We start from the raw sequence: 16191 nt of genomic DNA on the forward strand, positions 1-16191 counted from the left end.
ATCTCTATGTTGAGAAAAAATTGATGCAGGTTATTAATTTAAAAGGGAAAAATTGGTAAACCTTTCAAAAGAGCATTTTACTAACTCGGAAGGAGTGTGATAGTGAAATGCCTTGCCACCTTAGCCTGATCAAGAATGTAGTTCCATCTTTAGGCATTGTCAGGGATTTACCATCAATAATAGTAAGCAATATAATGACCCTATGACTCTCCATTACTGATGGTGCCCCTGAAGGTCCATGCACATCTCCTCACCACAGATATAGTGACTGAGCACTTAAACACTCCATGAATGTCTTTCTCCTTTTTTTTTTTTTTTAAGTAAATGCGTCAATGTACAGAACCAAATCAACTCTCAAGGCATTTCATGGGCATTTTAAGCGGTAGATTTAACATTATAGTTTTTGTGTAATTCCTGGGTGTTAATGCTGCACTATAAAAATTAACCATGTTTGCTACTTTCTAGAGTATACTGCTGCTGGGAACTGAAACGGCTGCTGAGAAACCACCAGCACATCCTAAAACAGGTCTGTATATTCATTCACAAGGTTTTACACCATGGTTAGAAGACAAGTTAAAACTACAGGGTGTTTCACTCAAAAGATGCCCCGAATATTTTGTAATAACTCTCGATAGGATGAAACAATCAGAACAAAACAATGTACACTGTGCTCCTCGTTATATGGAGCTTCGAACATGCCGTGATGCCCCTGAGTCGGCTCGATAAGGTAGGCGCCAAGCAGCCATTACACAATTCAACACTGTACCCTCGACTTCTTGCAATCTCGACGATGCAAGTGATTACACTTTGCGTCAAAGCATTTTATTTTATTTTTTTTATTTTGATTCAGATTGCTTTATCATAGCGAGAGTGTTACAGAATATTCGGGACCTCTTTCGAGAGAATCACTCTGTATTATTCAGTTATTATATCTGGTTCTTCTAAGCTCATTTATGAGCTGCATTTATGCTCTTTTTATTCTTAGCAAGAGTTTGAAAGTGACACTGAGTACTATGTTAAATTATAGGCTAGCATTGGACATGCTGTTTTGTTAAAGCAATAATAATAATAATACAAAATAATGATTTTTATTCTGTATATACAGAGATTACAACACTCTTCAGATTTGGTTGCATTTCTTCTGGAGCTGAGGACAGTCTTGGTAATTTATAGTTTGTATTTTATTTTGTCATGTTTCGCTGTTCACTTGTGTCAGGTCTTTGCTACGTATTCGTGTATCTCATTGTATATGTGTGACTTCCTGAACAATTGATTTCAACTTTATTCTGAATGCTTCCTTTTTCCTTTTTTTTTATTTTTTATTAGGAAGTAGCACTAAAGAGCCAGCCAGGCTTGCAGTCCATCCCACCACCTCAGTACTATTCCCAGCTCATCACAGAGATAGAGAGTTTAGGATGGGATAAGTATGTCACACTTACACCTAATTGTTTTAGACCATGGGTACATCTGGATGTTTCATGCATTTAGTGTTGGTTAGATTCTATCCCATGGAGTGTCGAACCGAATTTCTGTTTAGGACACATTGGCCATTTTTGTAAGCCCTTGCAAGGCTGTAAACTAAGGTCATTATGTGTGCATCTATTCTCTAAGCTTTTTTACTGTAGCAGTAAAAAAAGAAATCAGCCAGGCTCATTGTTAAATAGAACATGCATGTCCTTCATCTCCTGCCAGTCTACTGTCTTTTGTTTAACATTTTTTTCCCGTAGGTTACTACACTGCATGCATTTTAACATTCGAGTTCAATCATTATAACAAAGGTCAAATAACAGCAGACATGTTTCTGAAATCTTTTTTAGACCAGCATTAAAGTATTTAAGAGAAACATATAAAAAGCATGCCGATGCACCCATTTGTTTGTTTTACATTTATATTTATTCTAAAAGTCCTTAAAATAAATTTAAACCTTACGGTTAAACTGTTTATATGAGTGAACTTTATTCAAAGCTCGCACATTACACTCCTCTTTAAACAAGTTAATACAAGTTGTAGAGGTCTACAAAAGTTGTCTGATAATTTTTAGCTGAAATAAAACTCATCTTCTGGAATTTCCTATTTTTTCAATCATTTTTCAAGCGTGTCGTTCCACTGTCTGTAGCTTTAAACGAACTGCCCCTGAACACTCTTACCAAGACCGCAAACGGCTGGGGGAAAATACCCCTCTTTTAACCCACTTATGTTTGGGACCTTATAAGCCTCTTGTGACTCAGCTTTTCCACCAATCAAATTATTGTGGTTATATTAAACAATTTCTGTTTGTAATGACATCCTCATTGTTTAGTGATTACAAAGGTTAAAAATCAGCTAAAAGTTAAAGATGGCTAGTTTTTTTCTGTTTGCAGTTCTTTCTGTTTCAATTACTCATGTTTTTTTCACCAACTCATAGTTTTACACTTGGACATTATTTGTGCTTTATAACACTAAAACGCACTGTCAGACTTGAATATACTACTGTATATGCATGCAAGTGAATTCTTGGCAGTCATCCTCCTTTGTATAATTGGAGGAGGAGTGAACTCCAGAAAGACTTAGGATGTTTTTATTCAATCTGTTTGGCTCAGATGTCTTTACAATTGACTTCCCTTATGTTTTTACAATTGTAGTCAAATGCTGACATTATAAAACTATAATATGCAAATAAGCTCATTATATTTGACCATTGGATTCTTGTGCTGTTTTTGTTTGTTTTTAGTTGCTTTTTTAAAACATGATTTATGTTTCAAAAATCACAAACATCATACCATTTTTTATGATTTATAAACCATATACGTTGGCATAATACTGTACATAACCCAAAAGGTTGGGTACCAAAACCTATGGGTAACTATTTAACCAGTATGTACTAAAAACCAAATCAAAACGCAGATTCTGGTGCCTCACTTTGGTGCCATTTAAATGCATGAGTGATCAATTGAAATATTTGTTATCTGAAACAGATGTAAGGAACATCATCACCCTCGCCACACGTAAAAAATTCTTTCCCGATTAAGTAAATGCGCATGAACGCGAGAGTTGGAAAACTGTAATACAAATCCAACTAATCTTTGTAGTAAAGTGAATGTCCGTGTTATTCAAGTTTTTCGACTTAAAAGCACAACTCGGGCAGTAAAACCATCTGATGGGTGCATGCAGACAGTAATTATACTTGCATTAGCTTGCTAAGCAAAACACGCTAAAATTTTAATGCCTAAATCTAAACACAGTGTCATGCAAAAAATGTCTTACAACAGTTGCGGCGGGGCAAACATAGACAAACCTAATGAAACATTTGAGGACACAATTTGATTAAGTTAAAAGCAGAGAGATGCACTGTGTTTAGCAGCTTGTGGACATCAGCTGGCAGTGTGCTGTGCCAGGCACCCCCTTAGTGGTGTTAAATTATTATGGTAGGGTTAGGTAGTATGTAAATTTGTTGTTTTGTATTTATATATACTTTAAACCTTTATATATATATATATTTTTTTATTATTAAAAGCCATTCTTTCATGTTTTGTGGCTTTTGTTTTACCCAATTTTTTTTTTTTTATGTTTACCTGTTACCTTTTTAAAAGTATCGATTTTGCACTGGTAATGTATAAAAAAAAATAAATAAAAATAAACATAACTGATGGTTTTGCTTGTAAAACATGGCATGGAGAGATGGCTGTATTCTCACTAGATGCTAAAATATACAGTATCTTTGAACTCCTGAACTGTGGATTAACCCTAAATGGGATAGAATACTGAATCACAAGATGCATGAAACAGTTGTGTTTAAACAGGCTTATACTGTTTGAAAACCTCCCAAATCTTAAAAAAAAAAAAAAAAAAAATACATTTGATTTCAGTTATCAGAATCTTTAGAGCATAGACATTGATACTGAGGTCTTTATCTACTGTACATGAGGTGACACAGCGGTGTACATTGTACATTTCAGTTGTATTTCACCCAGCATGGAGGCCATGTGTAGCTTGTGGACCAAGCGTCATGCTTTGAGATTTTTTATTTATTTATTTTTCTTTTCTATTAATGGTCAGAGATATAATTATGATATTAGTACATGCAAATTGGTCTATTTTGGAGCCCACATTTAAGCTTAATGGAAAATTTTAAAAGTTATAAGAGAGAGACAGATGAGACAAGGTGCACATCTCCATTTTTCATTGCCGATTTGTGGTCCAAAGTATTATACAGCAGCTCTATCTGTAAATGTTCTAGAGATTAATTAAGATCCTTAATTTGTATTAGTGGTTATAGCCTGGAGTCTGACATGGTAGTGAACTCTGATTGGTTTAGGCAAGGAGGGTATGCTGCAGAACCTGGTCATTTTAATGAGTTTTAGTTGCCTTGAAGAAGGCACATTTAGTGTTAATTGCTGTAAAGATGAGGTCATTTTTTTACCCTGGTCTTATCCTCAAAAGTGTCAGACTTTAAGAAAAATGATAACTCACTCGATCACTACTCGGCTTGATTTATTAAAAGATGCAGTCTTGGTTCTCTGTACTTTTCTCTCCTTTTTTCCCTTCTCTTGGGTGAGACAGACTTTGCACCAGGGCCTTGGTGGGAGGTTGCCACATCTTGCACATATACAAGGATAGAATCTGAGCCTCTCTCTATAGTCTTTTAACACCCCACCAGGATAATGACACCTGAAAATGCTTCCTATTGGCTGTCTCTCTCACCATCTGTATCAAGCTGGCACTTTGTATTTTAAAACACATGATCTCTGGCGGTACCTCTAAGAATGGAATACGATTCGCTATTTTTAGCACTGGACTCCAATATTACAGCTTATATTTTTACATTATATTTCTTTCAGCCAAACGTTTTGTACTATTGTTTCTTCGTCCCTGGCCTGTTTGTATGCATACATACCGAATGTTCCCTCCAACGTTTATGAGCGCCGCTGATTTTGTAGTTGCAAATGTAATGTTCTCATCAATCCTCCCAGCAAGACATCAAGCTGTCAAGCTGTTTCAATCATCTGAAGTGAATGCCAGCAAGCCCCGATACTTCGCTCGTTGATCTCACTGGAATGCAGAATGGCACACTGACTTGGAAAAAGGTTTTCTGTTTGGAGGAAATGAATGAGCCCTATGTTTTGAGGCTTCAGTTCATGCAGCTGAATGTGATATTTATCCCATTGGTTGATGGAGTGTAAAGGAAGGTGTTTAAAAATAAGAAACGAGACTTCAGAAAATGGAAGAGTTCTGATTACATAGCATTACAAGATATTTTGATTAGTTGGTTAGTTAACAAATTAAGTCATAATTAAGAGCACTGTTTAATAAGTAAATTATTGTCATAAACCTCGAACCATGCTAGCGAAAATCCCTGCAGAGTATAACAGGGTCTAAAGTTTACTTTCCTGTTACTTTTTCACCCATCTGTAATTGTTCGAAATAATATGAAAACCCCATATCTGCATAAGGCCTGTTCAAGGCTACTTTTCTTTGCACAGTATACAGTACTATGCAAAAGGTGACTTATTGCATAATAGACCACTTTTCAGACAAAACCCTTAATGCCGTCAAGTATTCAGGTATGCTCTCAGGTCTTCAGATGAACGGTAGGAAGTTTCCCAGCATGCCTAGCAAAACTCTGCATGCATGCACATTAAACTAAACAAAACATTCTGGTGCATTTTTAAAAGAAAAAGTGTCATCAAATATGGACTTTTTATTTTTTTTGCTGTTGACAGCTGTTTAAATTCAATAGAACATGTAAGTGCATTATTTCTAAAGCTATCTTTATAAATGTAACTTTATTAAACCATTTCCTTTCAACATTTGTACATGTTCCAACACATCCAACACATGTAATGTAGTAATTATTTGACTCGGAGGTGAATTAAGCTTATTTTATATATTTATAAATGACAAAGGTAGGCATATCTGTATCTCCTATCTTAACTACTTATATTGTCTTTTATTGCAGGCTAATCTTTATCGACACGGACTTCCACACTCTTAAGTTAAAGGCAGAGGATTCGTCTCATCGTCAGCATGTCTTTACAGTCAAACTTAAATCAAAGGTGAGGCTACAGAGCAAGCTTATTATTTAAAACCTAGATTAAATTCTTAGCATTTCTTCTTAAAATGTATTTCCTCAATCTTGGTTAAAACTGTCTTGTTTAAGAATAAAATGTTTGAGATCTAAGAATCCATTGTATAAAGTTATAGATAGGGTACCTTGAAATCTTGAGCAACTCCCCATTTCCTTATATGTTGCAAAGACTTTTTTTTTTTTAATCTACTCTTGAGGAATAGTTCTCCAATCGTTCTTGACTTTTTTTTGGCTTGTTCTCTTTTTAAACATGTTTTTGGCTCTCATTTTTAGTCCAGTTACTGTACCTGACCAGTTTCAGTTGAATGTTTTTGTTTGTTAAGCCACACAGTGACCTGTGACTCATTAGAGCATAAAATTTATCTAACTTAAAGGCAGGTACAGATGATGACAGATGATCAGGCTGGTTGGAACAGACAAAGGGGAAATGAGGTTGCTGCTGAGATCGTTACATGACCAACAAATTTTTTATCACATATTTAGGCATTTTTCAGCCTGACACTGAACTAACATTCAACTGACATAGAATTTAATATGAATAAATGAGAAGTGGCTCAAGACCTTTGCACAGTACTATGTATTGTATATACAGCGTTTGTGTGTACATATATAATTTGTGACTAACACTACTACTACACAAATATCTGAAATTTTAGCCCTGCAGGAATTAGGGGAAGGTGAGATGTGCAGAGTGAGAGATAAGGCCATAAATGATCTCCATAAAATGATTACAAGGGCCACAGCAGAGGCAGAAAATTGAGCTATGTAACAGATACAGATGCTACAGCATAGCATTTTAGTGAGAGGAGTAGCGCATTGACAGGGCAGCTCCAGATTTGGAGTGATAGTGAGTCAGAAATGCCAGTGGTGCGTCGCTGGTACCGTGCAGGGTCCTGATGAGATTCAGCAGGGCATGAGGAATGCTCCATGCTCACCTGCCTGCTGAGGGTTAAAAATAGCTGTGATGCCCCTGCCTTACATATGCTCCTCCTCCCAGGGGAATGTGTCACTCTTTCAGGCCCTCTAGAAGTTGTACGTCCCCATGCATCTATGCTGCTGAAATGGATACTGTTAAAGACCCTTTTAGGTCCAGTTGCAGTAGTTAACCTTGGGTTTAAAGCCAAGGAACTTGGAAGTCGTGCTTTCCAAGACTTTCAACCAAGTTGCTCAGTTTCAGTTTTTCCATTCTTGAGTGTGTACTCAAACTTCAAACACTTCAAGTACATGTACTCTTAGTTATTTAGGCTGCCTCTCTTCTCTGTGACTGTAGGAGAATTTTTGTGCCAAATATGTGTTGTTGTTTTTTTCTTTCCTGCATCCCTTTCTGCGTTATAATCTCTTCCAAAGAGAACCTCTATTTATAAAGTGGCATTGGGACTCGGATCATGTGTGACCCTACAAAAAAAGTTACGGGAGTGGGTGGTTTTTATATTCAGGAACAGGCAATCAGATATAAAGCTAAAGAGACAAGGAAAGCCATTAATCTGAGAGTGTATTGGATATGGCTTCAATTTGCTAGGGAGCATAAAGATTGGACTGTGGAGCAATGGAAATGTTAGAATAAGAATTGACCCTATTCCAGACTGATGGGTATGTCAGAGTAAGAAGGGAAGAGCATAAAGAGATGCACCCAATATTGCCCACCATACAAGCTTCTGGTGGCAGTGTTATAATCTGGTGTTTCTTCATTTACCTGGAAATATAATGGTCAACTGATTATCTAAATGTACAGAATAACCAGGTTACAGTAAGTCCCCAACATGTGAACAAGTTTCTTTTTAAAAGCTTGTCCAATTTGTTTGTCCAACAAACACTGTCTACGTACTAGGATACTTTTACAATTAGCTATACACAGTATAAAACTAACATGTTCTATGATCTTGTCCTTGTTCTTTAGAATCGTGCAGATGGTTGAAAGATTCATGTTAAAAGAACGAGCAATGTCATCAATTATTTTTACTTGTCTCCATTGTTATTGCTTTTTATCAGTACCAGCTTCTTTGCTGTTGCTTTTACACTTGCCACAATGTACTATTAAACATGCGCGAATGCATGTTCGTGTCTTTAAAAGTTCGTAACTTAAATGTTTGTATGTAGGGGACCTATTGTACAATCAATGTATTTTTACTCTTCTGATGGCATAGGCATATTCCAGGATGAAAATGTCAAGATTCTTCAGGGGAACAGATGGGTTGGTCCTGGGAGCCTGAGGAATCATTTTCACATGTGAATTGACTACTGCAGAGTCTAAAGCTTATCTTATTGAAAGTTTTTGGGATGTGCTGGACAAGACTTCACAAAGTGATTGGACAAATTTAAATTATAGAGTGGAACCTCGGTTTGCGAGTAATCCGGTTTGTGAGTAATGCGGTTTGCGAGTGTTCCGCAAGACAAGCAAAGATTTTTTATAAATTTTGACTTGAAAAACAAGCAAGTCTTAGTTTACAAGTACCGAGTATCATGTATCATGCATGCGCTTCTTGTTTTGACGCCGAGCGTCACGTGATCACGACTGAAGCAATGTTTTTTCTCTCTCTTGTGCTGCAGGATTGTGGGTAATCTTCTCCCCTGCTTGGTCTCTTACTGATATAATCAACATTCGTGCATGCGTGTACTGTTAACTATAACACTGACCACGTGCGCGTGTAAAACACATTTTATTTTATGTTCGTAAGTGCGTGTGTACAGCACGCGTGTACTGTTTCTTATAACACGTGTGCGCGCGTGTAGAGCAAAAGAAAGTTCCATTAAAGAGGTTAAAGATCCATTTTCTCTCTCCTTCTCTGTTTCAGCTTGTTGTTATTGGTGTGTGCGCATAATTTGACAATGTATTTATTTTTTTGGGCTGTGGAACGAATAATTTAAATTTCCATTATTTCTTATGGGAAGATTTGCTTTGATTTACATGTTTTGGAATACGAGCCCGCTTCCGGAACAAAGTATGCTCATAATCCAAGGTTCCACTGTGTAATAATTTACACTTTTTTTTTTACACAGTGGAAACAAAAATAATTACTGTCATTAATTGAAACTGACATGAAAATATTGCAGGAAGACATAAACAAACATAATAACTGTAGTAATATATGAGCAATGTTGGTAAAAAAAAAAAAAAAACAACGTACCCCACATGTACCTCTAATTTATATTTTTGGGGACCATTAATTAGTTATAAAAGAAGAATGTTGGAATAATGTTGTTTTTCTTCTTTCTGGTCTTCTCAGTACCCAGCAGAAGCCCCAGAATGCTCTGCAGACCTGCCTGTCCCTCTCGTCATTTCCTGGACTCCACAGGTACAATGTTTTGGTCATAGAACAGATCCTTAAAATGCATATTTTTTCTTTTGATGTGTAAGAAACTGGCACTGCAGCGTATCCACACCCCTTTGAATTCAGCTAAGATTTTTTTAATTGGCCTCTTTTTAGTCAACAATGCAAGCACAATGGTGCTAATTATTTAAAGGTTGGCAGTTGAAGACATGTTTGTGTTGATGATGAAAGGTGTTTTTGTACAGCAGTCTTGCTTTTTTTTTCTTGGAGTTAGCAACTCTCAGAGGTTTTAGGTTTTCCAGCTGAACTCAGAGAACAGTGATGAGACAGTGGGATGAAGGGAAAAACAGTATTAAGATTCTAAAAGTTGAGAACTTTGTAACCCTGTGCATAAAACTAAGGAAGGATTAGACCATAGTCTAATCGAGCAGCTTATGAGAGTGTTCTACAGTGGTGTACTATACAGTAGCGTTGAAGGTGAGAGAGTTTACTTGCTGTATTGTTCTGTTCATAGTGTAGCATGGTGGTAGTACACAGCTTTCTGACAGCGAAGGCCAGCTCAGCACCTTCTGCTTCCTGCTGCCCTGCTGTGATGCTGATGTCTTGATGTATCTTCCCTGTTCCGAGAAAAATCTGCCCCCTACCTTTCCAGCTGATTTAAATGAATAATTATACTGCATGTCATTGCAAGGCCATAATGCATGCTTGCCTGTGATAAATATACAGTCCTGATAAGAGGCTTTTGCTCTTCTGGGCTCTGTGTTCAATGGCACACGCAACAGTGCAGGTGTGGCTCTGCAGGAACACAGCTCAGTCAGTCACCCAGCCAGCGTCCTGGGGACTCGTTCATCAAACTCATCAAGCCTGAGTGCACACGAAATGTGCCATAATTGTGCATATGGCAATAAAGACTGATATTAAAAGTGAAGCTTGTGATATTGCTTTAAATCTGTGGCCATGCATATTTACTTTTCCTTTTCTTACATCTAGAAGTGATTAATCTAGTGCACTCTTGAGTTAACACAACTGTAGATCGTACATATTAAAGGGTATGGGTATGTAAAACCTGTGTTTATCACTTAGAGGGTTTAATTCTAAGTGGTCACACCAAGCACATAAGTTAAATGATGCACTGAGCTACAACTAATAAGGAAAGAAAATATACCCAAGGCATGACACATAAAAGAGCTTAATTGGCTACTGCTAAGAACATTAAGATTGACAAGATTACATAATCACTATGTGGATTTGCTTCTATCCATAAAGCTTAATCATCAAACACTGCTGACTGCCTTTAAAAAAAATACCATTAGGATCGCTATGGCATAATTAAATGTATGTGTTTTCCATTATTCACCACTTTGGTTCATTCACACATACATTGTCTTTTTATATGAGTTTGTATCTTTCACTCTTGGCTTGGCATTGCTGCTAACACTGTCTGTCCATGTGGGAACTCCCTGTGAACATTTAAACCAGGTTGGGGCATGGCAGGTGATGTCAGTGGGTGTGCGGGCACATTTTCAAATTTTTCTGTTTCAGTGCGTAGAACTAAAACACATAAAACAGCTTTTCTGCAAGTTTACTTCACTGCTCCATGTTTTTTTTGTCTATGGACAATTCACGGCACCTTGCATTTATTTTTAACGACCATACTCCTACTCCTCTGAACACACATACCACATGGGAAAAGTGCCAAATGGCAGCAATTTTAACATGTAGACATCTTTTAATTTGAAGTAGCCAAATACAGAACTTTTTACAAGGTGATCTAATTTAATATATTGGGTATAAATGCTATGTTTTTTTTTTTTACTTGTTGGTGAACGTTAATTCACGTTAAAGTTAATTTGGTAAACCAATGTCATTATCATTATTATTTTTAAGTATAGATGATCAAAGAACACAGCGTCAGATAAACCCATTCAACTTTCACCAATGGGGGATTACGTAGCTACCTGTGGGTAAATGTCAGAAAAATTTGATTAGGGTGGGTTATTATGGCCCACCCAGGTCATACGGTCCACCAACCTTTTTCTGTCATTAAGCGATGTCATCGGGCGGTTATTCCATCTATGATGTCACCACGCAACAGGCTAAATATAACCACAAGAAAGACAAAAAGGTTGCATATGCACAATTTTATCAACCCCCATGATTTCATGTGAGTATCCTCATAAATCACAAATCATCAAAGTGTTCTAAAACAAGTTTTATATCAGTGAGTCAACTCACAAGTTGGTTAAAAGTTAAAGTGCTATGGCAGCCATGTAGTCATGCCGAGTTACTACTTGCTGTGTGAAAGTCTATAGGGGAAACTGACCCAGGGTTGATAGTCACTTTATGTTAAGGTGCACGACCAGTCTGCTCTCTAGTTTCCCGGCTACAGATATCTGTATTTAAACTCTTGCTCTCTGGATGATGGTTTGATTTGTTTGCATCACTGCGCAATTCTGGTCACTAGATAATCTTTACTTAACAATGTTGAGAGCTGTTTCAGAAGCTTTGCAGAACCAATTACTGTACCATTTTTACCCCATGGTGTACATCACAATTGATGTGCAATACACCCTCTTGTTGTTGTTGGTCTTTCGGCTGCTCCCAGCAAGGGGTCGCCACAGCGGAATACCCAGTCCGCACTACAACTTGGCACAGGTTTTACGCCGGATGCAACCCTCCCATTTTATCCGGGCTTGGGACGGGCACTGCACAGTGGCTGGGGTTTGGGCACTGGCTGGGAAACGAACCCGGGCCCTTCCGCATGATAGGCAAATCACTTCTTGTTTTAATAGCGTTTGTTCTTTAATGCTACCCAGTTGTATCTACTTATGGCTAATGAATGAACAAGCCTTCTTTTGAGATAACATTGTTGTACAATGTGACATAAATTTTTGCCATTTTGGCATTTGGCCATAATGCTTGTTATTCACATACCACATAAGTTTGCAAGAGTAGAGCTACAAGCTAAAGATCAAATAAGCTAACTACATAAACTTTGGGGTGAATAATGGTGACCTTTGTAAACCTGTTTAAGCTAATTAAAAGAAGACATGTTTTTGCCAGAACCTATGCTTTTGGTACTCTGCTCCATTTATCCAGTCCGTGATGAGGCAGAAAGGAGTCCAGGGCAATTCTGCCTTTAAGATTTTTAGTGTAGTCCCCGAGTGGCGCAGTGGTAAAGCGCTCGCCCTATCATCTGGAGATCGCTGGTTCGAACCCCGGGTGATGCTGTTTTCCTCTCACGGCCGGAGGCACAGAGAGAGCTGATTGGCCGAGCTCTCTCAGGGGGGAGGGATGAGAGGTACTTGCGCTCCCACATTAATCACGGCTCTACGGCCAATCAGGGGCGTCTGTGAGCTCGCGCACGCGAAAGAAGCGGCTAGCTAGGTGTGTTACTCCGCGTCTGTGAGCTCGCGCACGCGAAAGGAGCGGCTAGCTAGGTGTGTTACTCCGCCCCTAACGGTGGTGAGCAAGCAGTTCGAAAAGATGCGGACGGCTGACGTCACGTGGTTCGGAGGAAACACGGGATAGTCTTCGCCCTCCCGACTGAGTGGTAGTAGTAGCCTTAATGTGGGAGCCCCCTAGTGACGGGGAGGAATTGGCCACGACTAAATTAGGGAGAAAATTGGAACCCCCCCCCAAAAAAAAAATAAATAAATAAAAAAAAAACATACACTATTCTCTTTCATTAACTTGTTTGAGAAAACTCATTAAAGGTTTTAAAAAACATAATGTAGTAACTCTCCTATATTTATTTATTCTCCTCATACTCAGTCTCTAAGCGATTTTATGAATATGCATTGTTGACCATTATAAAGAGAGACTTAATTAGAATAGTTAACGGTGTGGAGAACTGGCTCAACCTATGAAGCATGGATCTTTGTGCCACTCTGCATTTTACGCTTATTTCCAGTCTGAATTCAATTATAAAGACGTTTCATTTGGACCATATATTGATATAAAAGCATAACTGTAATCGTACAACTGGCATTAATTGGAAAGTAATTGCAGAGTTTTTGCACCTGTGCAATGTTAAATTGTGTGCACTCTGCTGGCACAGTGACCTATCATTTCTGGTTCATTTTCTCTCTGTGTCAGGATGCTTTTCTTTTCTTATGTGGCTCAATCACATTAATGCATTCCACCCTATAGTGTCTTCCTTACCTGAACCCAGACCACACGTTATCCTTTTCTGTTTCTGCACAAGCTCTGTATTCTTATGTCCTGCCTTATTCAGTGCCTTTATTTGTGTGATAGATACATAGATAGATAGATGGATAGATAGATGGATGGATAGTGCTGCACAGTTAATCTCTTAAATATTAAAATTGCAATAGGAACCTTTGCAATTATTTAATCTCAAAATGTATTATGGGTGTGTATATTATATGCATAGTCTGGAATTCATGATCAGTTTGTCAATATATATATACACACACAGTGGTGTGAAAAACTTTTTCCCCCCTTCCTGATTTCTTATTCTTTTGCATGTTTGTCACACAAAATGTTTCTGATCATCAAACACATTTAACTATTAGTCAAAGATAACACAATCATGGCCCTGTGTAAATAAGTAATTGTCCCCTGAACCTAATAACTGGTTGGGCCACCCTTAGCAGCAATAACTGCAATCAAGCGTTTGCGATAACTTGCAACGAGTCTTTCACAGCGCTCTGGAGGAATTTTGGCCCACTCATCTTTGCAGAATTGTTGTAATTCAGCTTTATTTAAGGGTTTTCCAGCATGAACCGCCTTTTTAAGGTCATGCCACAACATCTCAGTAGGATTCAGGTCAAAACTTTGACTAGGCCACTCCAAAGTCTTCATATTGTTTTTCTTCAGCTATTCGGAGGTGGATTTGCTGGTGTGTTTTGGGTCATTGTCCTGCTGCAGCACCCAAGATCGCTTCAGCTTGAGTTGACGAACAGATGGCTGGACATTCTCCTTCAGGATTTTTTGGTAGACAGTAGAATTCATGGTTCCATCTATCACAGCAAGCCTTCCAGGTCCTGAAGCAGCAAAACAACCCCAGACCATCACACTACCACCACCATATTTTACTGTTGGTATGATGTTTTTTTTCTGAAAGGCTGTGTTACTTTTACGCCAGATGTAACGGGACACGCACCTTCCAAAAAGTTCACCTTTTGTCTCGTCGGTCCACAAGGTATTTTCCCAAAAGTCTTGGCAATCATTGAGATGTATTTTAGCAAAATTGAGACGAGCCTTAATGTTCTTTTTGCTTAAAAGTGGTTTGTGCCTTGGAAATCTGCCACGCAGGCCGTTTTTGCCCAGTCTCTTTCTTATGGTGGAGTCGTGAACACTGACCTTAATTGAGGCAAGTGAGGCCTGCAGTTCTTTACATGTTGTCCTGGGGTCTTTTGTGGCCTCTTGGATGAGTTGTCTCTGTGCTCTTGGGGTAATTTTGGTCGGCCGGCCACTCCTGGGAAGGTTCACCACTGTTCCATGTTTTTGCCATTTGTGGATAATGGCTCTCACTGTGGTTCGCTGGATTCCCAAAGCTTTAGAAATGGCTTTATAACCTTTTCCAGACTGATAGATCTCAATTAATTTTGTTCTCATTTGTTCCTGAATTTCTTTGGATCTTGGCATGATGTCTAGCTTTTTAGGTGCTTTTGGTCTACTTCTCTGTGTCAGGTAGCTCCTATTTAACTGATTTCTTGATTGAAACAGGTGTGGCAGTAATCAGGCCTTGGGGTGACTACAGAAATTGACCTTAGATGTGATAAACCACAGTTAAGTTATTTTTTAACAAGGGGGGCAATCACTTTTTCACACAGGGCCATGTAGGTTTGGATTTTTTTTCTCCCTAAATAATAAAAACCATCATTTAAAAACTGCATTTTGTGTTCAATTATGTTATCTTTGACTAATAGTTAACGGTTTTTGATGAGCAGAAACATTTAAGTGTGACAAACATGCAAAAGAATAGGAAATCAGGAAGGGGGCAAATAGTTTTTCACACCACTGTGTGTATATATATATATATATATATAATTTTTTTTTGTTCTTTTTTTTTTATAAATACTGTATATTTGTGGTGATAAGTAAATTTTGGGAAACATCCTCTTAATGAGGTTGTTTGTGTCATTATTTTTTTGTTAGGCTGAATAAATACTTTTGAATACAAAATGGGTACATTGCAGTTTAAGTTGCAATATAACAAAGTAATTGCAATGTGAGATTTTTTTTTTGTTCAAATTAGTGTTTATATAGATAAACACACCATCTCCGGACACACACATGAAAGAAATATTATCTAATATTTTGTGTATGTGTGTGTGTATTTATGTGTACAGTACATATCTATCTTGCTCATCATGAAGTCGCTGAGCTATCAATTTGTTTTGTTATGGCCAATTACAGGCTTTGGGTGCTGGTGTTCATGTTCTGTGCCTTCAATTTAACTCGTATAGAAATGTATGAGAGAATCAAGCACATAATCAACGGCAGCTTAAATACTCAAATGGTGTAACAAAAGAGAAGGAGATTCATGAAATTACATCCCTAAATCTGGCTGTAATTCTCCCTAAAATCTTTCCGAATTGGCTGCTTTATGTGGTCAGAGGTACTACAATAGCGCAAAATGAGGATACTGATGACGAGGGTGATTTAACATTTACCCTTCTGACTAGGTTTATACTGAAGTCAGTATGCTTTTGTGCTGGGTGGTTATATGTTTTTGTTTATAAAATACCCAGTACATATTTCCTTGTGAAATTTCTTTTTTCTTTTTGGGTTTGGATCTATACATGCTGCTCCTTAGCTCCCAGTGATCCCCCTCTGTCCTCTGCACCTCCTGACTTATCCCTGTGCTGGACTCCATGATAACTTGGA

The 16191-nt window shown here is 37.9% G+C and overlaps 1 protein-coding gene across 1 annotated transcript in view; it reads left to right on the forward strand.

The window, feature by feature from the left end:
* The window catches only part of fancl (FA complementation group L), a 29586-nt gene that overhangs the window by 5538 nt on the left and 7857 nt on the right, over positions 1–16191 (forward strand). Inside the window, exons 3-7 of the mRNA XM_053501616.1 lie at positions 466–526; positions 1106–1162; positions 1327–1424; positions 5936–6032; positions 9289–9357. Of these exons, the coding sequence (XP_053357591.1) occupies positions 466–526; positions 1106–1162; positions 1327–1424; positions 5936–6032; positions 9289–9357 (382 nt within the window). The remainder of the gene's footprint in view (positions 1–465; positions 527–1105; positions 1163–1326; positions 1425–5935; positions 6033–9288; positions 9358–16191) is intronic.

This window comes from Clarias gariepinus, chromosome 8 (genome assembly GCF_024256425.1).
Source record: "Clarias gariepinus isolate MV-2021 ecotype Netherlands chromosome 8, CGAR_prim_01v2, whole genome shotgun sequence".
Taxonomy (NCBI): Eukaryota; Metazoa; Chordata; class Actinopteri; order Siluriformes; family Clariidae; genus Clarias; species Clarias gariepinus.